Below are 26,946 nucleotides of genomic sequence, written 5' to 3' on the forward strand. Positions count from 1 at the left end.
TATGCAAATTCTAGTACAAATTGAAGTATACTTTTTAACTTTATTTTTCTTGTTTTAAGTGTGTTTTCTTTTGCAACATGGCCAATATGGAAATATGTTTTACATGATTCTACACGTATAATTGATATCATATTGCTTGCCTTCCCAAGGAGTGGAGGAAGGGTAGGAGCGAGGGAGAGAATTTGGAACTCAAAATTTTAAAAAATGAGTGTCAAAAAAGTTTTACATGTCATTGGGAAATATTTAATGAAATACAAATATATTAGAAAAAAAGATTAGAGTTGAACATATATATATATTATATACATATAATATATATATACCTGCATAGAGATCTTATATCTATATATCCATTGTATTTTAGAAAGAGAGTCTGAACAGAGCCTTGAGGGATACCTACTAAGTGTTGCTAGAAGACAGATGAAGAATTGGCAGAAGAAACTGAGGAGTAGTCTGACAGGCAAAAACAAATGAAAATTGTTGCTTATTTTTGCAATGTGAAGAGAGAAACCATAAGAGCCAAATTATTTAGAGTTAAGAGGTGTCCTACGTCCTTCTAGTTGAACCTCATCTTTCTCTAGGTGAGGAAAGTGAGTCCAGGAAAGGGTGAATGACTTGTTTAAAATCATAAAGGGTGAAAGTGGCAGACCCAGAATTTGAACCTAGGCTCATGACCCCAAACCTAGCATTCTCCTAGTGATTAAAAAGAAACATCTGAGGACAAGAGTCCCATCTGGCTTGATTGCTGAGTATGTGTTCTAGTTCCTTTTTCAGTTTTCTTTTCCTTTTAAATCCTTCCTAGCAAACACATCATGGAAGTGAAAAATGAAGACCCCCAAGCATTTACTCAGGTAAGGTTGGTCATGTCTTACAAAACTATTTCAATCATCAGACAGAAGGTTCATTCATATTTTTCTAGAAAATTTCATATAAAGTGTAAACACTAATCAAATTTTTTAGTGGTTGGTTATTCGAGTATGAGAAATGCTTTGGGGGAATGAGCAGAGGTTGGTTATGGGCATATAGAGATGCTTAAAGAGGGAGGGTGGAACAAAGTGATTACAGGATCAAAATAGGTTTAGGTAAAAGCTAAAGAGGTGGTGTTTGTGAGGGCTAGACCCATTGGCTTAGAGATGAGCGAGTAGTGTAGGTGGAACAAAGCTGAGAATCTCATCACTTGGTGGCCAGCCCTCTGATGATGACCCTCTCTAACCTTACCAAGACAATGACATCTAGACCATGTGTCCATAGATTGTACTCAAACGCTTTTATCACTTTTTGGGCCTTCTAGAGTTTCACCTGCCACACAACCCAGGGCATGAGATCTCAGTGCCCCCTAAATAATGTCTTTAGAATGTAAGCTTTCCCAAGATATATGTAAGGTCCTTCAGAATAGGTGCAGTTTCATCTTTATCTCTGTATCCCCAGCATCTCAAACAATGCCTGGCATAGTAGAGGTACTTGGTAAATATTTATTAAATTGAAAAGGAGTGAAAGGACTTGGGTTCAAATCCAAGCTCTGTCGCCCTACTATGTGACCCTACGTGTCCCCTTGATCTAACCTCTCAGAGTCTCCCTTTCTTCCTCTTTAAAATGAAGTGCTTGGACTATAATCTCTAAGGTCCTTTGTTAGCTCTTAATTACATAATGGTATAAGAATAGCTAGCCTTAGAAGGAAGTTCAAAATGAGACACAGACCAACAGAGGGTTTTGTTACTGATGTATTAATTAAATGTACATTTATATTCTCTTACAAAAGTTGTTGTGTTGTGTTGTATGTGGTTTGTCCTTCTTTCTCAAAGAGGACGATGACCCCAGGAAGGTGATGCCATGACTTGCAAGTGAAGTGGATTTAAGTGAGGGAGGGCTGTGCAAAAATCACCAGCCTCACTTTCTTTTCCTGAACATTAAAGAAGTTCATAATTGCATATTCAGTCTTTTTCTCTTCTTTGCATATTGAAATGCCCATGTTTGTTGATGTTTATTTCCATAATTTAAAAGAAAACTAAAAATTTTAAAAATAGGGTAGTTAACTTTCCCCAGAAGAGATGTGAAAATGCACTTCCCTCTTTTTTTTTTTTTTTTGCAAAGGTGGAGACTCTAGATGTGGGACACTGTGTGTAATATCAGATTTTTGGAAGTGTTGGTCAGTTTTGCTGAACTGGTTTTCTCCTTCATTTTTATTCTTTGTTATGGCTCTCTGAGACTGGGAGGGGGGACAGTACATTAGGGAACGTAAGGGAATGTAAAAACTAAAGATATCAATAAAAAAAATTTTTTTTAAAAGAATAGCTATTCTAGTGAGGAAAATACCACTAATTTGGGAAGGGGTTCCTTCCACATTCATTAAAAATCTGAAATACACAATATTTAAAATGGGGCAGCAAGGTGGTACAGCGGATTGCGGAGGAACATCCAAGTTCAAATCTAGCCTTAGATACTTACTAGCTAAGTGACCCTAGGCAAGTCACTTAACCCCTATTTGCCTCAGTTCCTCATCTGTAAAATGGGGATGCACTGGAACAGGAAATGGCAAACTATTCCAGCATCTTTGCCAAGCAAACCCCATGGACTATGATCATGGAGTCACAAAGAATGAGACATGACTGAAGGACCAAACAACAAACAACAACAATATTTTAAAAGTCATAAAATTTTATTACTTAGCATTTGCTTTATCATGCTAAGTAGTGCATTTAGCAGATTAAGTATATTTTAAATTCAGCCCCAGCTAGCTGAATTTAATAAATAAATATAAATTAAAAGCATTTATTAGCATATCATTAAGTACACTGATTCGATTCAACTGATATAGGTGACACGCTAATCAAATATGTAGATAACACAGTGCTAAGAGTAGGATACAAGAGGATTTCAAAAGCCTAGACTTATTGGCCATAATTTAAGAAATGTAAAATCCTACACTTGGGTTAAAAGAAATCTTTAAAAGCTTAAGATTGGGTAAGTGTGGCCAGGGGTGTGTTTTTGTATAAAAAAGACCTGAAGGTATTTGTGGACTGGTTGTTTGTTTGTTGTCCTTTGTGGCCGATCAGACAAATGTGAGCTTGGAATGCTCTACCACAGGTTGGGCACAAATAGTCCGCATGAACATTTGGGATGGATACTCCAAATTTGTGCGTTCTGCATTTCCTTTGAGCCGTCTCAATTCTGCTTTGCTCATACAGCACGGCACCTTCTCTGATGTGGGCACGCCATGCTGTGCCAGTGTCTCCCATGTTACACAATCCCAAAGTTCTTAAGAGAGACCTTGAGAGTGTCCCTGTATCACTTCTTCTGACAACCATGAGAATGCTTGCCCTGTGTAAGTTCTCCATAATATAGTCTTTTTGACAAGTGTACATTTTGCATTCGAACAACGTGGCCAGCCCATTGGAGCTGCGCTCTCTGAAGCAGAGGTTGAATGCTTGGCAGTTTAGTTTGAGTGAGGACCTCAGCATCTGGTACTTTATCCTGCCAGGTGATCTTCAGAATCTTCCTAAGACAAGCCAAATGGAAGCAATTGTGTTTCCAAGCGCGGTGCTGGTAGACTGTCCAGGTTTCACAGGCATACAGCAATGAGGTCAGCACAACATCTCTGTAGACCTTCAATTTGGTAATCAGTCTAATACCTCTTCTCTCCCATACTTTTCTTCTGAGCCTCCCAAACACTGAGCTAGCTCTGGCAATGCGTGTGTCAACCTGATTATCAATGTGTACATCCCTGGAGAGTACACTCACAAGGTAAGTGAACTTATTTACAGCATTCAAAACTTCTCCATTTGCTGTAACTGATAGTTCCACATATGGATGGTGTGGTGGTGGCTGATGGAACACCTGTGTTTTCTCGGTATTAATTGTTAGGTCAAAATTAGCACAAACAGCAGAGAATTCACCCATATTTTGTTGCATCTCAACTTGAGAGACTGCATTGAGTGCACAATCATCTGCAAACAGAAAATCATGCACCAATACTCCCTCCACTTTGATCTTGGCTTGTAGCCTTTTCAAGCTGAAGAATTTACCATCAGTGTGGTAGCTGACCTTGATGACGTGTCAATCTTCATTGAAAGCATTTGACAACATGACTGAAAACATCATGCTAAAAAGCATGGGAGTAAGCACACAGCCTTGTTTCACTCCATTGGTGACTAGGAAAGCACGAGCATTGTCCATTATACAGAACCTGGGCAAGCCTGCTATCATGAAATTGACATACAATGCTGGTGAAATTCTCCAGGCAACCAAATTTTGACATAATTTTCCACAAGCCCTCATGACTAACAGTATCAAAGGCCTTGGTCAGATCTACAAACATTGTATACAGACCTCTGCTCTGCTCCTCCTAGCCTTTCTCCTGGAGTTGTCAGGCAGCAAACATTGTATTGACTGTTCTTCGGCCTTTTCTGAAGCCACACTGGCTCTCAGGTAAATGACTATCTTCCAGGTGAAGGATCAGCCTATTAAAGAGGACTCTGGCAAGAATCTTGCCAGCAATGACTAAGAGAGAGATGACCACCCTGTGATTGTCACAGGACAATCTGTTTCCTTTACCTTTATAGAAATGGACAATGGAAGCATCCTTAAACTCATGGGGGATAACCTCCTCTTGCCATACAACCTGGAAAATGTCAGTCAGCTTTTGTATGAGCAATGGACCTCCTACCTTATAACTCTCAGCTGGAATAGAACCATCACCAGATGCTTTGCACACTAAAGGAGTCTAATGATATTCAAAACCTCTTCTTCCGTTGGAACTTCAGCGAGGGAGGGATAGTCTTCAAACTGAGGTAAATGGTCAATGGCCTCAGCATTGATTGATGATGGTCTGTTGAGAACACTATGGAAGTGTTCAACCCATCTCTCTAGGATCTTATCCTTATCACTAATCAATGTGGCTCTATCAGCACTGAGTAGTTGAGATGCACCATAGATCTTTGGCCCATAAATAGCCTTCAGGGCGTCATAAAAGCACTTTGGATTGTTACGGTCAGCATGAAACTAAATTTCATCTGCTTCTTGCTGAGCCAAGAATCCTGCATCTCTCTGAGCTTTGCTTGTACTTTACTTTTGAAGGCATGAAATGATGCCTTCTTAGAGAAAGATAAACTATCCTGCTGGTAAACCCTATGGAGTTCTCATTTTTCATTTAGCAGCTTCTGAATTTTCCCAACATTTTCATCAAACCAATCTTAGTGTTTACTAGTATTCCAGCCTAGATGAGCAAATACCAGATCTCTGAAAGCTGCCCACTCCTTTTCTGCTCCACTGTTGCTATTTTATGCTGGCTCAACTTTCCCTCCAAATTAGCAACAAACTCTTCCCTCTCAGAGAAGAGCTCTAATTTGTTGACATTAATTCTTCTGGTAGTCATTTTGCCTTGTGGCTGCCACTTCCATTGAATGTGAATATTTAGCTTGGAGAGGATAAGTCTATGATCAGTCCTACACTCTGCACCACACGTTTCCTTCATCATTCTCACATCCTGTCTGTCTCTTCTCCTTGCAGTCACATAGTCTATCAAATGCCAATGTTTGCTGCAAGGGTGCATCCATGAAGTACTATTGTGTTTAGATAAATGGAAGACAGTGTTGGTGATGAGAAGGTCATGAGTTCCACAAGTCTTCAGTAGTAAGTCACCATTGCTGTTGATGTTTCCAACTCCATTCCTCCCCAGGACTCTCTGCCAAGTCTGGTAGTCTGAGCCTACTCTAGCATTAAAGTCACCCAGAATTATAAGCTTGTCCTCTTTTGACATATTGATGCTGAGAGTCTCCAGGTCTTCATAAAATTTTTCTTTTACCTCACTAGGGTTTGTCATGGTGGGAGCATAGGCACTGATGATGGTGGCATGACATTTTCCTGCAAGTGGCAATCACATTGTCATGAGCCTATTGTTCAGTCCTTTGGCAGGCGTACACACTTTTTGACTAGATTAGTTTTGATTGCAAAACCTACACCAGCTTCACAGTGCTCCCCTTCACTTTGGCCACTCCAGAAAAACATGTATCCAGCTTCACTTCAGTAAGCTAGCCTTCATTTGCCAGCCTTGTTTCACTCAGGGCTGCTATTTGGATGTGATATCTGCTGAGTTCTGTCACAACAGGAGCTGTTCATCTCTCAGGTCTACTGGGTTTTGTGTTGTCTATAAGTCTGTGCGCATTCCATGTGCTGATGTTGAGTGGAATCATCTTTGCAGAGGTTTTTGTACTTTTTTTGTGTGTTTTGACCACAGAGTGGGATTCCCTGGACCTGCCACAGTAATCAGGCCAGGGTTGGGTAAGCAGACAATTTTTAGGGCACTTTTTCTAGCCCCTTCCTCACACCAGGAGGTGAGCAGTGTGATCCTTAAAAGACTGCTCAGACACTGAGGGGGCTGCCAAATCCCACTGCTGCTTCCAGTGAGAAACGACTCTGTGGCCTGGGCTGCCTGTGTGCAGGATTGTGACTACAGCTCCCAGTGTATCTGCACCCGCTGCTTCGTCACTTGATTGTCACTACAGGACTTTGAGAAAGGTATAAAGGTGAAATGGTATGGGTGATGTCTTTTGATTCGTGGGTAGATTGGATTTAAGTGAGGCAGAGTTGCATGAAGTTGTCAGCCTCACTCTCTTCTCCAGAGTCATCACAGTCCAGTGGTGAGAGAGTCAAGATGACTGGTAATGGCTCAAGATGTAGCGGATGACCTTGGCGTGTCAATGTCTAACCAAGCTCTAAGCTCTCCACAGAGCCTACTTCAGTGCCTTCATGGCCATTGGAACATGTCCCGCAGCGGTGGTGTCAACTATCCTGTGATGGCGTGACCATATGATGAAGTAATGAACACAAAAAGACAAAGACATGGGGCTAAGCGAGTCGTATAGTGAAGCTATAGACTGATTTTAATGGAGTTACTGACAGTATTTTATACAGGTTAATTGCTGAGTCATCCTGACTTCAAGGAAAAGTACAATAAAGCATTGACTAAGTTTTTTGTCTCCTTGTTCCTGGAAACGAGACGCCAGTATCCTACAGGCTAACAAATTGAAACATTCCTACTCTTTCCCATGTAGATAAACATACTGGAACATTTCTGTTCTTTCCCATGTGGATAATCAGCTGCGAAGGTGGGTTTTCTTTACCACATCTTCTTATCCTGCACCTGGCCTAGCCATGAATAGACCCATTTTCAATTGACCCTGCCTTGCAGAGGTCTAAGAAGCCTAAACAGGACATAGCTGGCTCCCCACAGGAACAAATTGTTCTCATCTGCCCATTTTACCAGGGGAAATCTTCATGTGCTTGGGGTAGACATCCCCCTAACTCACCAATGGGTTTGAGACCTGTTGGTTACCCTCGACCTGGTTTAGCCTGTCTGCTGAAACAGTTGACTGGGGTGTGGCTGCTGCACATGCTACAGCTTCTTGGAGACAGAGGTGAAAGTTAGGTGGAACAAGTGGACACCAAAGGTAGAAAGCAGCCCTGAAAAGGGCTCAGCACCCATCATACCGAGGTATTAGTCTTCCCTGAACACACCCTATATTCTTTTTGTGGGCTACAAGTTCAAGGACAGTGGAATATGACAGCCAAAAGAGATTTTGTAACCTGAGGTAGCATTGAAAATTTTATTGTCCTGAATATGGAAAGTGAGCCCATGAAACTCTGCCCTGATCATAAGTTATCTAGAACTATGTGCTCAGTTCTGAATGCTGCATTGTATTATACACATCGATTAAATCAAGATCCCCTAGAAAGGATGACCAGGACAGTGAGAGAGGTCTTCAAACCATGACATTTCATGATTGGTTGAAAGAACTGGGGATACTTAGCTTAGCCAGGGGTGGGGAACCTGAGACTTTGAGGCCATATGTGGCCTTCTAGGTCTTCAAGTGCGACACTTTGACTGAATTCAAACTTTATAGAACAAATCCCCTTAATAAAAGGCCTAGGCAATAGGAAATGTAACTGGGATGTGAGAGTACTCTTCAAGTATTTATGATATTGTCATGAGGAGGAGGAATTTGATGTAATTTGCTTGATGGTGTGGCATAGAGAAAGCCACTAAGCTGGCCTTTAATCAGGAACACTTGGGTTCTGACACATAATGACTATGTGACACTGGGAAAGTTATTTACCTTCTCAGTGTTCTAGGTGACTCTTAATATCATAAATTGCTGAAAGAGTGCAGACCTGAAGAAGGAATTTCTCTATATCAATAAAATCACAGGTCCAGTTCCTATCCTTATCTCCATTCTTGGCTCTAGGCAGGGTGCAGGAGTGGGGGAGTGGGGTGGGGTTAACAATTTAGTAATTTTTCTCATGTAATTCCAAATTGTTTTCCAGAATGCTTGGATCTGTTCAGATCTCCACCAACCAAGAATTAATTAGTGTGCCTGACTTCCCCACCACCCCTCCAACAATGATTTTTTCCATTGTTTACCCTTATTTTCAATTTGGTGCATGTGTGTGTGTGTGTGTGTGTGTGTGTGTGTGTGTGTGGTGATTTCTCAGTGTTTTAGTTACATTTCTCTTTATAATTAAAAAAATATTTATTTTTAAATGTGGTAGTTGATCATTTGCATTCCGCTATTTGAAAGCTGTTCATATTCTTTGACTTTATCAATTGGAGATAAGCTTAGTCATAAATTTGTGTCAATTTCCTGTAGCTTTTGTACATCAGACTTTTATTAGATGTTTTATGTAAAGATTTCCTAATCCATAACTTTTTTTAGTTACATTTGCTGTGTCTGTGCAAAAGCCATGGTTTTATATCACTATTGCATCACTATTGCTAAATTGTCCAATTTAGCTTTTATAATCTTTCATGGTTATGAATTTTTGAGGGGGACTTTTAATTACATATCTGTTATAAAGACACACATGACATCTACATAAATGTACACTTGAGTGCCAGACAATTCATGTTTATATAATTTTGAGTCAAGGTGAACTAGAAACACCATTGTAACTCCTCAGACTGCCACTTCATTCACTGTTTGCAAACTGAACCACTATATAAATGTAAGTATTAATGTTATAATTGTTATCAATGAAGACACCATAGGATATTAGTCTCTATTTGATCCCCATTTGGGGGGAAGGCAGCTGGGGTTAAGTGACTTGGCCAGGGTCACTCAGCTAGTAAGTGTCTGAGGTCTCGTTTGAATTCAGGTTCTCTTGATTCTATGCCTGGTGCTCTATCCTCCGTGCCACCTAACTGCCCCTCATTCCCATTCTTGATGGTAATAATAAAGGGTTTGATTTTTTAAAAATATCTGGTAATTTACTCAGTTCACAAAACATTTATCAAAAGTATACTTCTGATAAGATTTTATTATTTGCTTTAGAGCCTTGAAGATGAAAAAGTTGAAGAAACCATCCTTTTGGAAGAATCAACGAAAACTAAGAAGTCTAAATTATGCCCATTATGCCCACCCAGAGGGAAGTGCAATGAAGTGATAACATCTGGTATGTAAGATCAAGTTAGAAAGAAATGGGGAAATTCTAAGCAGAATACTCACAACTCACTTTTCTGTGGTGATTTAAGGGTTACAAAGAATTTTGCTCACAACAGCTTTTTATTATTATCCTAGTCCTACAGGTTAGGAAACCAGAGCTTAAATAGCTTAGTTTAAAAAGTCATCACAAAGCCCATTGCCTCATTCACTCATTATTATTCAGATCCTACAATATGACTGGCACTTGATGTAGGTATCATTGTCAATGAACGATTAAAACATTCCGCCAACCAGATGAGATAGTGGTATCACTTTTTGGTTATTGGAAAGGTTGTTGAAATAAGTATTTATCTCTTGTAGGTCTACATTTTAATCTTCCCTAGATGTTTTCATGTTGATTTTTTTTCTTAGACTTAGAAATTATTTGGACTAGATAGCTTAAAGTTCTGTAATTCTATGAAATATTTTCTTTTCAAATATACTTTTGACATCTATGTTAAATTTAAAAAAAATTTAAATACCAAAAGAGAAAGCATCTGCTTATATATTATATACACTAGGACATAAAAGGAGAGTTGTATATGAAACCATGAATCTCTATTTCATGCAACTTTCTAATAATTATCTAGTAATCCCACATATAACTTTTAGAACTGTCTTGCTTCTGTGTTTCTTTCTGAACTCCCTTCTGCCATTCCTTTCCGTGCTGTGGTGTGTGTGTGTGTGTGTGTGTGTGTGTGTGTGTGATTTCTATGGCCCTCTTTCTTTCTTTTTTTGGCATCACTATTGCTTATCTCCTCCTGCCCCTAATTTAAAAACCAGTAGAAAGGAGAAAAAAAAAACCTCTCATAACAAATAAGTATAGTCAAGCAAGATGAATCTATATATGTAGTAGCCATGCCTCCAAATGTATATTTTTCTGCACTTTGAGTCCATCAGCTCTCTGTCAATAGGTGAGTGATAGGCTTCCTCAGAGGTCCTCCAGAAACCTGGCTGATCCTCGCATTGGTTACAGTTCTTAAGTCTTTCAAAGCCGTTCTTCTGCACAGTGCTGTCCTTTAAAAAATTATTCTCCCTGTGCAGCATCAATTCACATTTTGAATTCTCTTCTACCATCATTTCTTATAGCTCAGTAATATTCTGTTTCATTTACATATCACAATTTGTTCAGCTATTCCTCAATTGATGGGCACACCCCTAGATTCTAGTTCTATTCTTTTTTCTTTTTCTTTTTTCCCTTTTAATTCCTCCATTCAGGATGAGAAAGTTTTGTTTTGCTTATGTAACTCTCATCTTCAAGAGCTAAGTGTAGGGGCCTCTCCTCATTGGTGCAGGTTGATTACTCAGTGTCCTAAGCATGTGTGAGAGGCTGAAAGAATTGGTGAGAGGAAGAGAAAAGAGAGATCCTGGCTCTTCTGGCTTTGAGAGGAAACATACATGTTGCAACCTCTCCTCAGGTCACTGAAGGGAGGAGACTCTGGTGAGAAGCCAAAATGAGAGGAACTGGCATTCTCTATCATTTCCCTGCCCCCAGATTGTTCCACTAGAGACTTCAGGGAAATTTGGCCAAAGGATTTTGCGTAGCCCGTGAAAAATGTAGGGTTGCCACTGTGCACTCTCCCCTGTTTGTCACATGACCCACAGAGACAAACCATACTCACTCTGTCTCTAGTCTAACCAAAGGATCCATGGTGAAACATGCAACCCACCTCCTAGGGACTCAGGATTCAATCTGAGACACCTATTTTTGGGACCTGGCCAAAGCAGGAATTAGTTTTGGTTTTGCATAGTTGCTATAAGAGTGGTTTTTTTGGTTTGGTTTTGTTTTGTTTTGTTTTGTTTGCAGGGGGAAGGCAGGGCAATTGGAGTTAAGTGACTTGCCCAAGGTCACACAGCTAGTAAATGTGTCAAGTGTCTGAAGTCGGATTTGAACTCAGGTACTCCTGATTCCAGGGCCAGTGCTCTATTCACTGCACCACCTAGCTGCCCCTGCTATAAGGGTTTTGCTTTTTTTTTCCTTTTCTGTAATGAGGGGAGTGACAAAATTTTTAACGAAAAAAATTAAAACTTTTAAAAAAAAGATAAAACAAGAGCAATTACTCTTGTAGAATTAACTTTAGGTCCCACTGATGAATAATTTGCATTTATCTCTTCTCCATGAGGTAGAAACCAGAGTTTTATACAGTTTAAACCAAATATTTCCTTTTCTCTTGTAACATTCCTTTTCTTATTGACTTCTTTCCTTCTACCTTCGCTCATACTTTTCTGATCTCTCTTGTTTCCTATCTGCATTTCTTTTCTATCCTTATGGAAATTTATCCAATATAGATTATTTCCCGCGAAGCCTTTACACACTGAATACACTGAAGTACAAACTGCTGTGGAATCCTTCTGTATCTGTGATCATAGATCAGTGGTTCCCAAGGTTTTTACTTGCAGGAACCCTTTTAACAACAAAGAAAAAAATATTATTTTAGATTTATTCATTTGTTGTTGGTCATTTCAGTGATGCATGACTCTTCATGACCTCATTTGGGGTTTTTTTGGCAAAGATACTGGAGTAGTTTATCATTGTCTTCTATCATTTTGCAGATGAGGAAACTGAGGCAAAAGAGTTAAATGAATTGCCCAGGGTCACACAAGTAATAAGTTTCTGAGGCCAGATTTGAACTCAGGAAGATGAGTCTTCCTGACTTCAGGCCCTGCAGTCTATCCACTGCATCACCTAGCTGCCCATAAATTTATTCATTAAGTGCTTACAACTACAACGATAACTTTTGCCTTAAAAAGCTCCAAATTAAGATTTACGTTATATAATTATAAAATATTTTGTTCTATCTATAAATATGAAAATTCTAGGTATAATATTATAAAATCCTAATTATGAAATAATTAGGAATATTTGATGTGGAATGAATGATGCTCTATAACAATCAAAATAAGTAATGCAGCAAGACCATGTATTTTTACTATTATCCAGAAGATTTCATATTAAACCTTTTTAATTTACAAATCTGATCAAAACATTTAAAATGGAGTGAGTTACAGTTTTGAAGTTTGACATATTATAATAATCATATGTAAACTAATTTTGATGTTGAACTTTTTTATTTGAACAGAAAAATACAGTCAAATTTTGTTCTACATCGACTTTATTCCTGTTTTTTATTTAAAACAAGAATAAAGTGAAAATAGTCAAACACCAATATGTGATAGAAAATGGTAGGATTTTTATAGGCTTTCTTGATGAGAGATGGAATTTTTAAAAGATGTTTAGCTTCTTAACTAATTAAAGAAAATTAATACCTAGTTACAATATGAAATATTTACCTTTCAACTGGCTAGTGACTAATACTGTATTAAATAATAAATCTACCTAAAGTTCAATTTCCTATATTGTTTCATTTTTAAACAGTGTTTTTATATAAACTAACATTACTAAGGAAGAAACCTTTTCAGCCTTGTCTTTCTTCTCTTCTCACACACTCACAAAAACTCTACTGAACAACCACCCAGTATTGGCAATCAGTTCATTTGGAAATCCACCAAATAAAAGAAAGGGAATATATGCAGGGGATAAATTTGAAATGGAAAACAGCCTTAATACCACAATGAGAGGTAATAGAAGGATTGTGTCTGCAAAAGTTTGCATTGGTCCTTGATGGTTTGTAGATGACATTTAATGTACATGCCACACTATCATGATGTTCAAATAACGCAAAATCTGAGCTGAAAGAATGCAAACCTTCCTGATCATATGATTACCTAGCCGATGAGTTACAATTACAAGGTAACCAAGAGGAAGGAGAGAGCTACACTAGTGCGGTGTACTGTACACAAATGAGGGTTTGTGCACTCATCTCTCCATCTGCTGGGAATTGATGTTCCAATGTCAAACCCTTATCGTGGTTCAGAAGTAGTTTGATGACTGGTCAAAACAGCAAGAACACAGTAACTTAGAAGCAGTCAGAGTTTGATGTAATTGCTGCACAAATACCAAAATCATTGTGTGTACATGATCATGAAAGTTTTGAATTGCTACAGAAACAAACCTAAAATGCTTCAAATATGCACATGTTTGCTGTTACAATGGGAAAATCTATTTGTCACATAATTAGGCAGTTATTTACAGATTTAGACGCCATACCAGAATTTTTAATGTGCACTCCTGGAACCATTGGTGTAAACCCCCAAGGGGTTTGCAAACCATTAAATAGGAACTACTGCCTTGGATTAATTTGATTCCAAGAGGTGTCAAACACAATAGTGACCTAGGGTTGGAAAAATTGTGAAGGATACTTTAGGGAAGTGAGCTCCCCATCCCCACCCCACCCCCTCCCTCCGCAATCACCCATTGTAACTTTTTCAAATCAAAGTGGAAATGAACTCCACAATGAGACACTTAGGAAGCTTCAAGCCTATTATGAACTCTGATGTCGTAATCTTAGTACAAAGTGCATACCTGGCAGAGGAAATGGCTCTGAATATGCCCAAAACATTTTTTAGCTTTTTTTTTCCCCTCATGGTTTTTCAGTAAGGATGGATATGGTATAAACAGAGAGGAGGGTTAGTGTGGTGAGGAACAAGAACAAATATCTAAGGACAGTGGGAATTCTCTCATTAACAATAGTCCTCCAATTGCTACAAACATTCTTTAAAACAAAATACGATGAACATTATATCACCAAAAAAAATTTTTAAACACATTTTAAGAACATTCAATATCCAAATCTTGTCTTTTTTTTTTAATTCCAAAGGAAATCAGGTATTGGCTAAGAAATAGAGGGGTGGATCAGTGGAATAGATACAATAGATATAATACACAGTAGTAAATGCCCATAGTAATCTAGTGTTTGATAAATGCAACGATCCAAGCTTCTGGGACAAAAACTCTGTATTGGACAAAAATTTCTGGAAAAACTGGAAAGCAATTTGGCAGAAACTCACACCATATACCAAGATAAAATCAAAATGGGTACGTGATTTGGACATAAAGGATAATTTGCTGTTATTCGGTCATGTCTCACTCCTTGTGACCCCATTTGTGCTTTTCTTGGCAAAGATACTAGAGTGGTTTTCCATTTCCTTCTCCAGCTAATTTAACAGATGAAGAACTAAGGCAAACAGGATTAAGTGACTTGCTCAGGGTCACACAGCTGGTAAATGTCTGAGGTCAGATTTGAACTCAGGAAAATGAGTTTTCTTGACTTCAGGAACCGTATACTGTCCACTGTGTGTCCTAGCTGCCCAATAAAAGGTAATATCATAAGCTAATTAGGGCAGCAGGGAATTAGTTTACCTGCCAGATCTATGGATAAGAGAAGGACTTATGACCAAACAAGAAATAGAGAACATTACAAGATATAAAATGGGTACTTTTTTAAATTAAATTAAATTAATTAAATTAAATTTAAAAGGTTTTACACAAACAAAAACCAATGCAGCTAAAATTAGAAGGAAAGTGGAAAACTGGGGGGAAATTTTAAAGCAAGTTTTTCTGATAAAGTCCTCATTTCTCAAATATGTGTGTCAAATTTATAAGACTATAAGTCATTCCCAATTGATAAGTGGTCAAAGGATATGAACCGGCAGTTTTCAGACAAAGAAATCAAAGCTATCTATAGTCATATAAAATGCTCAAAGTCACTATTGATTAAAGAAATATAAATTAAAACAACTCTGAGATACCACCTCTTATCTATCAGATTGGCTAATATGACGGAGAAGGAAAATGACAAATGTTGGAGGGGATATGGAAAAATTGGGACATTAATGCACTGTTGGTGGAATTGTGAACTGATCCAACCATTCTGGAGAAAAATTTGGAACTGTGCCCAAAGGGCTATAAAACTGCACATACCCTTTAACTTAGCAATATCACTACTAGGTCTGTATCCCAAAGAGATTTTTTTTAAAAAAAGGGAAAAGTACCTATATGTACAAAAATATTTGTAGCAGCTTCTTTTGTAGTGGCAAAGAATTGGAACCTGAGGGGATGCCCATCAATTGGGGAATGACTGAACAAGCTGTAGTATACGTATGTAATGGAATGTTATTGTGATATAAGAAACAATGAGCAAGATGCTTTCAGAAAAACCTGGAAAGATTTACATGAACTGATGAAAACTGAAGTGCGTAGAACATTGTTTATAATAATAGTAATATAATGATGATCATCTGTGAATGACTTAGTTATTTTTTTAAATCATTATTTATTATTTTTAGTTTTCAGCATTTTCACAATAGTTTGAAGTGCAAATTTTCTCCCCATTTCTACCCTTCCCCCCACTCCAAGATGGCATATATTCTGGTTGCCCTGTTCCCCAGTCAGCCCTCCCTTCTGTCACCCCACTCCCCCCCATCCCCTTTTCCCTTACTTTCTTGTAGGGCAAGAAAGATTTTTATGCCCCATTGCCTGTGTATCTTACTTCCTAGTTGCATGCAAAAACTTTTTTTTTGAACATCTGCTTTTAAAACTTTGAGTTCCAAATTCTCTCCCCTCTTCCCTCCCCACCCACCCTCCTTAAGAAGGCAAGCAATTCAGCATAGGCCACATGTATCATCATGCAAAACCCTTCCACAATGCCCATGTTGTGAAAGACTAACTATATTTTGCTCCTTCCTATCCTATCACCCTTTATCCAGTTTTCTCCCTTGACCCTGTCCCTTTTCAAAAGTGTTTGCTTTTGATTACCTCCTCCCCCATCTGCCTTTCCTTCTATTATTCCCCCTTTTTTATCTCCTTCCTCCTTCTTTCCTGTGGGGTAAGATACCCAATTGAGTGTGTATGTAATTCCCTCCTCAGGTCAAATCTGATGAGAGCAAGATTGACTCATTCCCCCTCACCTGCCCCCTCTTCCCTCCCAGCAGAACTGCTTTTTCTTGCCACTTTTATGTGAGATAATTTACCCCATTCTATCTCTCCCTTTCTTCCTCTCTCAATATATTCCTCTATCATCCCTTAATTTAATTTTATTTTTTTATATCATCCCTTCATATTCAACTCACCCTGTGCCCTCTGTATGTATGTGTGTGTGTGTGTGTGTGTGTGTGTGTATATATATATACACATATGTGTGTGTGTGTGTATTCCCTTCAGCTACCCTAATACTGAGGTTTCATGAATTATACACATCATCTTTCCATGTAGGAATGTAAACAAAACAGTTCCACTTTAATAAGTCCCTTATGATTTCTCTTTCTCATTTACCTTTTCATGCTTCTCTTGATTCTTGTGTTTGAAAGTCAAATTTTCTATTCAACCCTGGTCTTTTCACTGAGAAAGCTTGAAAGTACTCTATTTTATTGAAAATCCATATTTTGCCTTAGAGCATGATACTCAGTTTTTCTGGGTAGGTGATTCTTGGTTTTAATCCAAGCTCCATTGACCTCCGGAATAGCATGTTCCAAGCCCTTCAATCCCTTAATGTAGAAGCTGCTAGATCTTGTATTATTCTGATTGTGTTTCCACAATACTCCAATTGTTTCTTTCTGGCTGCTTGCAATATTTTCTCCTTGATCTGGGAGCTCTGGAATTTGGTGACAATATTCCTAGGAGTTTTCTTTTTGGGATCTTTTTCAGGAGTCAATCAGTGGATTCTTTCAATTTCTATTTTACCCTGTGGCTCTAGAATATCAGGGCAGTTCTTGATAATGTCTTGAAAGATGATATCTAGGCTCAGATCTTAAGCAGGCTGTGCACTCCCGCTCTGATCCACCACTTAATTCCTCCCACCAGGTGGGCCTGGGGCTAGAAGCAACTGCAGAGGTAGTGCTGTCCTCAGAGCTGCACCACCTCTGCTGCCTCCGGGGCAGTGGCTGAACCATGAATTCCTTTCACTCCAGCGTCCCCACAGCTTTTCCCACTAACCTTCTCTGTTGTCTTTGGTGTTTGTGGGTTGAGAAGTCTGTAACTGCCACAGCTCAATGATTCAGGGTGCTAGGGCCTGTTCCGCCTGGCTCCCAGTCTGGTCAGTCTGGGCACAGCCCACACTGGGCTCTGGTCTGCTCCCAGTTCCATGGGATAGACCTTACCCAGCGACCACCCAGGCTGTCCTGGGCTGGAGTCCTGCTTTCCTCTGCTATTCCGTGGGTTCTGCAGCGATAGAATTTGTTCAGAGCCATTTTTATAAGTTTTTGGAGGGACCTGGGGGGAGCTCATGCAAGTCCCTGCTTTCCAGCTGCCATCTTGGCTCCGTCCCATGACTTAGTTATTACTGGCAATACAATGATCTAAGATGATTCCAAAGGACTCATGATGAAAGATCCTATACACCTCCAGAGAAAGAAACAACATCGTCTGAATGCAGATCAAAGCACACTATTTTGACTTTCTCTTTCTTCTTTTCTTCCTCTTTTTCTTTCTTCTTGTCTGTTTTCTTTTACAACATGGCTAACATGGAAATATGTTTTGTGTGACTGCACATGTATAATCTATATCAAATTGCTTTGTCTTCTCAAGTTAGGGTGAGAGGGAGGGAAAGAAATTGGAACTCCAAATTTGAACAAATGAAAGTTAAAACTATTTTTACATGTAATTGGAAAAAAATTAAAATTAAATGCCAAGGGCTGGTAAGCACGGACTAGAGTGAGCTCCATACCCGAGTCCCTCCAAAAACCTATAAAAATGGCTCTGAACCAATTCTAGAACGGCAGAACCCACAGAACAGCAGAGGGAAGCAGGGCTCCAGCCCAGGACAGCCTGGATGGTCTCTGGGTGAGGTCTATTCCACACGGAGCTGGGAGCTGGGAGCTGGGAACAGAGTGGAGCAGAGCCCAGCTTGAGCGGCGTGGACGATCCAGACCAGAAGCCGGGCGGAGGGGGCCCTAGCGCCCTGAATATGTGAGCTGCGGCAGTTACCAGACCCACAAACACCAAAGACTGCGGAGAAGGTTAGTGGGAAAAGCTGCGGGAGTGGAAGGAGTTCGCGGTTCGGCTTCCAGCCCCGGGGGCAGCGGAGGTGGGGCAGCTACAGCTGTTGTTACTTCCGGCTCCAGGCCCACCTGGTGGGAGGAATTAAGTGGCGGATCAGAGCAGGAGTGCAACAGCCTGCTGAAGATCTAAGTCCAGTCTGGACTGGGGGTCCTTGGGGAAGGAGGAGTGCGGCTCTGACAGAGCTGGCACCTCCCCCCCAAACGTAGAACATAGAACTCGTTAGTCTACAAGCAGTCATACCCCACTGAAAAACTCAAGGGTCAAGTTAGTTGGTTGGGAATATGGCCAGGCAGCGAAAACGCGCCCAGATTCAGCCTCAGACTTTGGATTCTTTCTTTGGTGACAAAGAAGACCAAAACACACAGCCTAAAGAAGACAACAAAGTCATAGAGCCTACAACCAAAGCCTCCAAGAAAAACATGAACTGGCCCCAGGCCATAGAAGAACTCAAAAAGGATTTGGAAAAGCAAGTTAGAGAAGTAGAGGAAAAATTGGGAAGAGAAATGAGAAGGATGCGAGAAAACCATGAAAAACAAGTCAATGACTTGCTAAAGGAGACCCAAAAAAATACTGAAAAATACACTGAAGAAAACAACACCTTAAAAAACAGACTAACTCAAATGGCAAAAGAGCTCCAAAAAGCCAATGAGGAGAAGAATGCCTTGAAAGGCAGAATTAGCCAAATGGAAAAGGAGGTCCAAAAGACCACTGAAGAAAATACTAATTTAAAAATTAGATTGGAGCAAGTGGAAGCTAGTGACTTGATGAGAAATCAGGATATTATAAAACAGAACCAGAGGAATGAAAAAATGGAAGACAATGTGAAATATCTCCTTGGAAAAACCACTGACCTGGAAAATAGATCCAGGAGAGATAATTTAAAAATTATTGGACTACCTGAAAGCCATGATCAAAAAAAGAGCCTAGATGCCATCTTTCAGGAAATTATCAAGGAGAACTGCCCTGATATTCTAGAGCCACAGGGCAAAATAGAAATTGAAAGAATCCATCGATCGCCTCCTCAAATAGATCCCAAAAAGAAATCTCCTAGGAATATTGTTGCCAAATTCCAGAGCTCCCAGATGAAGGAGAAAATATTGCAAGCAGCCAGAAAGAAACAATTTGAGTATTGTGGAAACCCAATCAGAATAACCCAAGATCTGGCAGCTTCTACATTAAGATATCGAAGAGCTTGGAATGCGATATTCCGGAGGTCAATGGAGCTAGGATTAAAACCTAGAATCACCTACCCAGCAAAACTGAGTATCATGTTCCAAGGCAAAATATGGAGTTTCAATAAAATAGAGGACTTTCAAGCTTTCTCAGTGAAAAGACCAGAACTGAATAGAAAATTTGACTTTCAAACACAAGAATCAAGAGAAGCATGAAAAGGTAATCAAGAAACAGAAATTGCAAGGGACTTACTAAAGTTGAACTGTTTTGTTTACATTCCTACATGGAAAGATGATGAGTATGATTCATGAGACCTCAGTATTAGGGTAGTTGAAGGGAATATGCATATATATATATATATATATATATATATATATATATATATGTATATGTATATATATGTTTATGTATATATATAAGTGAATGTGTATGTATGTATGTATCTATGTGTATATGTATGTATGTGTATGTATGTGTATATATATATGTGTTTATATATATATATGTAAAAGAGAGAGAGCAGACACAGGGTGAGTTGAAGATGAAGGGAAGATATCTAAAAGAAATAAAATGAAATTAAGGGATGAGAGAGTAACATACTGAGAGAGGGAGATAGGGAGAGATAGAATGGGGTGAATTATCTCGCATAAAGGTGGCAAGAGGAAGCAGTTCTATGGGAGCAGGGGAGAGGGCAGGTGAGGGGGGAATGAGTGAACCTTGCTCTCATCAGATTTGGCCTGAGGGGGAAGACCATACATACTCAGTTGGGTATCTTACCCCACAGGAAAGAAGAGGGAGGAAGATAAAAAAAAAATAAAAGGCGGGGGGATGATGGAGGGGAGGGCAGATGGGGGTGGAGGTAATCAAAACAAACACTTTGGAAAGGGGACAGGGTCAAGGGAGAAAATTCAATAAAGCGGGATGGGTTGGGAAGGAGCAAAATGTAGTTAGCCTTTCACAACATGAGTATTGTGGAAGGGTTATACATAATAATACATGTGTGGCCTAGGTTGAATTGCTCAACTTCTTAGGGAGGGTGGGTGGGAAGGGAAGAGGGAAGAGAATTTGGAACTCAAAGTTTTAAAATCAGATGTTCAAAAACAAAAAAGGTTTTTGTATGCAACTAAAAAATAAGATACACAGGCAATGGGGCGTAGAAATTTATCTTGTCCTACAAGAAAGGAAGGGAAAAGGGGTTGAGAGGGGAGGGGGGTGATAGAGGGGAGGGCTGACTGGGGAACAGGGCAACCAGAATATAAGCCATCTTGGAGTGGGGGGGAGGGTAGAAATGGGGAGAAAATTTGTAATTCAAAATGTTGTGAAAATCAATGCTGAAAACCAAATATGTTAAATAAATAAATTGCATTTAAAAAAAAATTAAATGCCAAAGGAAGAACATCTTTGTTAATGTATTGGATACAGGGATATGCAGTATGTGAAAGCATGTACTCATTCAAACAGAAATAATTGCCTCCATAGAAGTAAAGCAGGGTCAATATGGGCTGTATAGCACAGAGAATGAGGCTTGTTATATAGTTGTGGATATTATAAGGATGATTGTGTATATGAATTATATATCTCTGATACCTATTTTCCTGACTTATTTCAGTTGCCCTCCTGGTGTTGTTGTGGGGTGTAATCTGGTCGTATACGGGCATAGAAGTTTATCCTGGTGGAAGCCTATTTGGAATGTTAGTAATTTTCTGTTGTGCCCTTTTGGGTGGTAGACTTATGCAATTTATTAAGATCCCTATAATACCTCCACTACCACCTCTTCTTGGTAAGTATAACATTACTCAGGTATTCTTCTTAATTCACTGTGCATAAGTTTTGAACATTTGGTATAGTTGTACGTGATAAGTTAACACTGAAAATCATTTCACTGTAATGATAACTGTCTTATTTCCTTTATGTACCCATAGGTAATATATACATTTTTTTCCTTTAAAAAATTAAAAGTTTTATTAAAAACTTAATTTTTGACATTAATAAGCCAAATAAATTTGCTTAGTAATGAGAGAAATGATTATTCCTCTCTTGAATTTAATAACTAATAATTGAATTAGGACCAAGGTTTTTCCCCTTTTCTTACTTCCTCGCTCAGAAATCAGCCCCTGTAGGTTACCCAGGCCCTTTGAAGTGCTGGGCTGATAGTGAGAGGGAGAACCCAGATCTTTTCACAAGACGACAAAAGAATTGATGGATTTTGGCTCATTGTGTTTTACTTAGACAAGTCTTGGAAAATGTGGATTCTCCCTTTTGTCAGATGGGTGATATGAATATAGATAATTCTTCCACTCTTCCAAGGGCATATAAGCATCGAGTGGGTTCTATGAGGGAGTCTTTTGATCTAAGAGAGACGACCAAATAACCATCCTTTTGTTAATAGTATGCTAGCATTGTTAATGAGATGATCAATTACCCAGAAACTATGTGTCTTGAACTTTTTATACATCACAGTAGCCATTTACACTTAAATTTATTTCCACACGTGAAGGACAATAACTTTTCAGTCACTCCTTTTCAGATCCCCATCAGGATTCCCCATTTTTATATTCATTTGACCAAGCAATCAATCAACAAGCATTTTATTAAGTGCCTTACTATGTGCCAGGCACCATGCTAGGTGTTAGGGAAATAAAAATGGAATAGGCCGTGCCAAAAGTAGATGTAAATATCTACTATAGGAGTTGACATGTGTTAAATGTACACATATAAATATATAATATATATATATATGTGTGTGTGTGTGTGTGTGTGTATATATATATATATATATATATATATATATATATATATATAACATGCTTATAATAAATTCTCCCTTACCCATATATAGTTTTCCTCTGGTTATGTTTTTTTTTCACTTTGAATTGTTTCACAAATTGTCTTTCCAGATTTGTTTTCCACATATTTGTTGATTTTGTAACACCATAGGATTCTGCTCTATTCTTGTGCCACAATTGAATCCTTCTCCTAGTGTAGAATATTTAGATTACTTCCAATTTTTTACAATTATGAAAATCTTTGAACAGATAGGTTTTGATAACACTTTCCTAACAATTAAAATTATTGTATTAGAGGGTATGATTTTTTAAATAGTTTTTGCTGTGCACAGACTGTACAAATTTAAAATTCCTACCAGTATGGAATTCAGCTACTCAATTGCTTTTGCCAATTTGATGAGATAATAACTTAAAGTTGTTTTAATTTACATCTTTTTCAAAAATTATTGAGGTTGGGCATTGTTTTAAGTGATTATTAATAATTTATGTTTTCTTCTCTTGAAATTTGTCCATTCATATCATTTGACCATTTATCTATTTTGCAGCAAGAGTAAACCACTACAATTTTTAAACTATTTTAAATATATTTTAGATATAAATGTAGTAAAAAAAAAAAAGTAGGGTCCCATGTGTAATAGACTCAAATATGACTCAAAGAGTCAGAGTAGACATTTTTTGTATCTACTGCTCCCACCCTGTTCTAAGGGAGACTTTCATTCCTGCCAGGAAAGTAGGAGGAAGGGGCCAGAGGCCAATCTGCTGTCCTCAGAGAAAAGGGATATTAGGCTAGAAAGATCTAAGGAATATGATTGGGTTCCATCTAACTCTTGCTTCCTCTGTAATTATTGAAGGAAGGGGACCCCAAGTTCTATATCCAAAACTTGACCTCTTCTCCACCAGTCCCACAACAAACACACATAGAGAATAAATAGCAAAGAAACGCATTTATCCAAATCATAGCAAAAAAAAAAAAAACAAACCCAGAAATCAGAGCAGGCATACGTAGGAGAATCTACTATATACCAGACAATACAGAGGAAAGGAGCTCTCCAGTTGGGAGCGAAGTAACTCAGTTCTACCAATAGAGACTGTCCTGGATCTCAACTCCCCAAAGTCTTTACTGTAGCAAGTTGGGTGATAGAGACATGATGGAGACTGCCCACCCCTCTCATGTCTTCCCAGAGTCTCTTTTTTCAGCAACTTGAAGTCAGATTGGTCTCATCCATCTTCCCTCTTGCAGCAGGAAGTCAGAAGTTCTTGAAGAATCTCAAAGCTCAAAGACAACTTGAAGCTTAAAGAGTCTCAAAGAGGACTTAAAAAGACTGGAGCTCTTTTGTCAGCTCCACCTCATCACTCACATAGGGCAAGGCATTCATTTCCACCGGTGAAGAAAGAGCCCCATACCAATGGGCTTTGGGGCAGAGACTGCATGAAATTTTTACATGTCATATTAGTGGTAAATATTTTTTCCAAATCTGATAATTTTCTAATTATTTTAATCATAAATAGCCTTATATTTTTTGCACTCATTTTTAAATTTTAAGAACACATATTTGCCCCCTAAGAATTCCTTCTATGTCAAATATTTTTTTAAAAAAATCACCTTTCTATAATTGAGATAAATACATTATTCTATTTTCTTCCATATTTTTAAAAGTTTTTTTTTATTTTTAAGTCTGTCATCAAGCTGGAATATCCACTAAGATACATGATGTAAAATGTGAGTCTAAATACATGCATCTTTTTCAAAGAATATATGCAAATAAAAATTTGCATATCGTATATAATATATATCTTTTGCCTAACTGTTTTTCTAGAATATTCTATCTTACTCTTTTATTTTATCTTTTAATATAACAATGTTGCCTTTCATTGTTGAAATAAGCTTTATGAAAAAGCAGAAAAGTCCTGGGAAATGACTATATTTTTTTTCTGAAAAGCAAGTAAAATTGAATGCTACTCTTGTTCTCATAATCAGAACCTAACATTTATCATAACAGCTGGTTGCTGCAATTCTTATGTATAGACTATTGAGGTAGCTAATCCAACTAGATATTTTCATGACAACTGTCTTTCAACATAATCAGAATACTCTGCCCTGTTTTATACTATTTTTTTATCTGCAAGTGACAAAACTGAGTCCCTGCAATGGTCAGATCACCCACCAACCATTAAGCAGAATCACGAAATCAATGCAAATTATCACGTACAATGTCACAGAAATAAATGTCCACAATGTCACAATAAATGTCTTGAGGTGTGAAAAGAGATTACTGGATACTATTAGTGGTAATACTGTATATTTTGAAAGACCATAGAGTTATTATAATTAATTATTCATAGAGAGGCAACCATGTTGGATTGGATTGAGATCTAGCCTCAGAGTTAGGAAGACCTGGATTCAAATCTACACTGACTATATTGACCTTTGCCAAGTCACACTTAACTACTCAGTGTCCCAGGCAACTCCCTCAAGACTGTAAGTTGCAATGCCAATACTGATATGTGTTGGTAGAGGGGGTTCCCTCATAGAGAGCTCTCTATGCCAATGAAATCACAGGTCTAATCCAAAAAAAGGAATTCCTCATACATGTGAGACTTGAGTGACCTTTGACTTTGACATATCCTAGGGAGAGGAAGAGAATGTTTCCAAAAGTGTTATTGAGAACACATATTTTCCTGTCCTTGTGAAACAGATTTATCCCACTCACGTTTCTTTGCTTTTCTCTACGGCCATTTGGTAGCATGCCCTGACACTTGACAGACATTTTACACAGGGGAAGGTCAACGAACAAGCAAAGGGAAAACCACCCAGTTATACCAGAGTGCTGCAGCCTCTCAGCCCCATTGCTTCCAGCAACAAAGTCTCACAACATATAGTCTTATCCTTTCTTTGCCCTACTTTGAAGAGAGGAAGGAAGGCAGTAGCCTCCCAGAAACACCAAGAAGGAAACTTTGCTTCTCTCAGCTTTTGTGTGTCAAATCCTGGCATTTCCTGTGTGTCAGAGGTGGTGGGGAGCTTTTGAAGGCCGTCAGTAGCAGCTATTAACAACCCATTCCCATAGGATAACTAGACTTCCTTTTGTATTCTGGTAACAATAAGCTTAATTAGTTACCATACAAAATCTGCATTCCTAAAGACTTTGGGAAAGCAGATGTCAAAAAATTTTAAAAAGAAATAAGGCCAAATGAAGCTAGCCTCTGAAATATGATATTCTAACTAAACACAAATCATAAATCATTCTAGTGAAGAAGGCTGAGAAGAAACCATGTAGACACACAGAAAGCTGTCAAGTTAAGTCAGATTGTGAAAGTATAGTTACAGAAGATGGGGCGAAGGGTATATAACTCAGGACAAATTTTTTTTAAAGTGGCACAGAATTGCCATAGTATCAGGCTAAAAACAAGGATAGTCTAAATCTTGTGGAAAATATAATTGGAACAAAAAGAGCACACTGCTTTGATTCCAATTTTTGTCTTTGTCTTGAAGCACGGTGTTCAAACTGGAATGGGTAGAGAAAACACTATCCTTAAAAAAAATCCATGAGAGATGAGAAGACAGTAGAAAACACTAGCCAGCTGCTTTTAATTAGTTTTGGTTTCAAGTATGGATAAAATTACATCCTTTGGCAATGAAAACATAAAAGATATGATCACAAAATCATGTTCAAGAAGTCATCATGGAGGATGATTCATAAGGAATAGGCTAGGAACCAAAAGACCAGAGATAGGTAAATATCCTGATTTTCAAAAAGAGGGGAAGATAGATTCCAGACACTATAAATGAGTAAACTTGACATTGATCCCTGAGGGGGGAAAAAGTCTAGTGTTGATTACATAACAAGTGGTTTGTGAGCACTTCAGAATAGAAAATGGTAATTCTATAGAGACAACACAATGCCTGTCAATCCTCTTTTCCTTTTTTAATAAGATAACTAGACTGGTAGATGAGAATGACATAGACATAGTGTATCAATTTCAGGACATTTGACAAAAGTCCCTCATTATGGCTTTGTGGAGAAGATGAAGTATGGGCTGGAGGCTAGTACGGTCAGGTGGACTCATAGCTGGCTGATCAACTCCATCCCCAAAATGTTGATTAATGGATCCTTGTCAACCTGGAGGTAGGTCATTTACGGTGAGCCACTGGCTATCTCCTTAGTCCTGATATGCTCAACATTTTATTACTGATTTGGATAAAGGCATAACAGGTATGTGATTTTAGGATAACCTAAAGCTGGGCAAAATAGTTAAATAATTTCATGACAGAATCTCCTTCAAAACCAAGTGAAATTTAAGGGGAAAAAAATCAGCGTTCAAGTACATGATTAAAGTAGATCTGTATCAGCAGCAATTCATGTGGAAAAGACCTGGGTATTTTAGTTGGCCATGAAGTTCAAGATAAAACTGAAAAAAATGTTTGTTGAAATCTTAAATTTAATTAATAGATAAAGCTGTCCAGATCAAGGTAGTATTCTCACTGGAATCTGCACTGGTCAGATTACATCTAAGTTACTGCATTCAGCTCTGTAATCTACCATTTTAAGAAGAATGTTGTCAAACAAGAGTGTCTTTGTAAGGGAAGCATCCAAACTGGCTAGATTTTTGAAAACTGTCT

General features: G+C 38.4%; 1 protein-coding gene across 1 annotated transcript in view; it reads left to right on the plus strand.

The window, feature by feature from the left end:
* Positions 1-812: 812 nt before the first annotated feature.
* The window catches only part of LOC118853723 (sodium/hydrogen exchanger 9B1-like), a 66,785-nt gene continuing 40,651 nt past the window's right edge, over positions 813-26,946 (plus strand). Inside the window, exons 1-3 of the mRNA XM_036763907.1 lie at positions 813-851; positions 9,324-9,444; positions 21,152-21,322. Of these exons, the coding sequence (XP_036619802.1) occupies positions 813-851; positions 9,324-9,444; positions 21,152-21,322 (331 nt within the window). The remainder of the gene's footprint in view (positions 852-9,323; positions 9,445-21,151; positions 21,323-26,946) is intronic.

This window comes from Trichosurus vulpecula, chromosome 6, assembly GCF_011100635.1.
Source record: "Trichosurus vulpecula isolate mTriVul1 chromosome 6, mTriVul1.pri, whole genome shotgun sequence".
NCBI lineage: Eukaryota > Metazoa > Chordata > Mammalia > Diprotodontia > Phalangeridae > Trichosurus > Trichosurus vulpecula.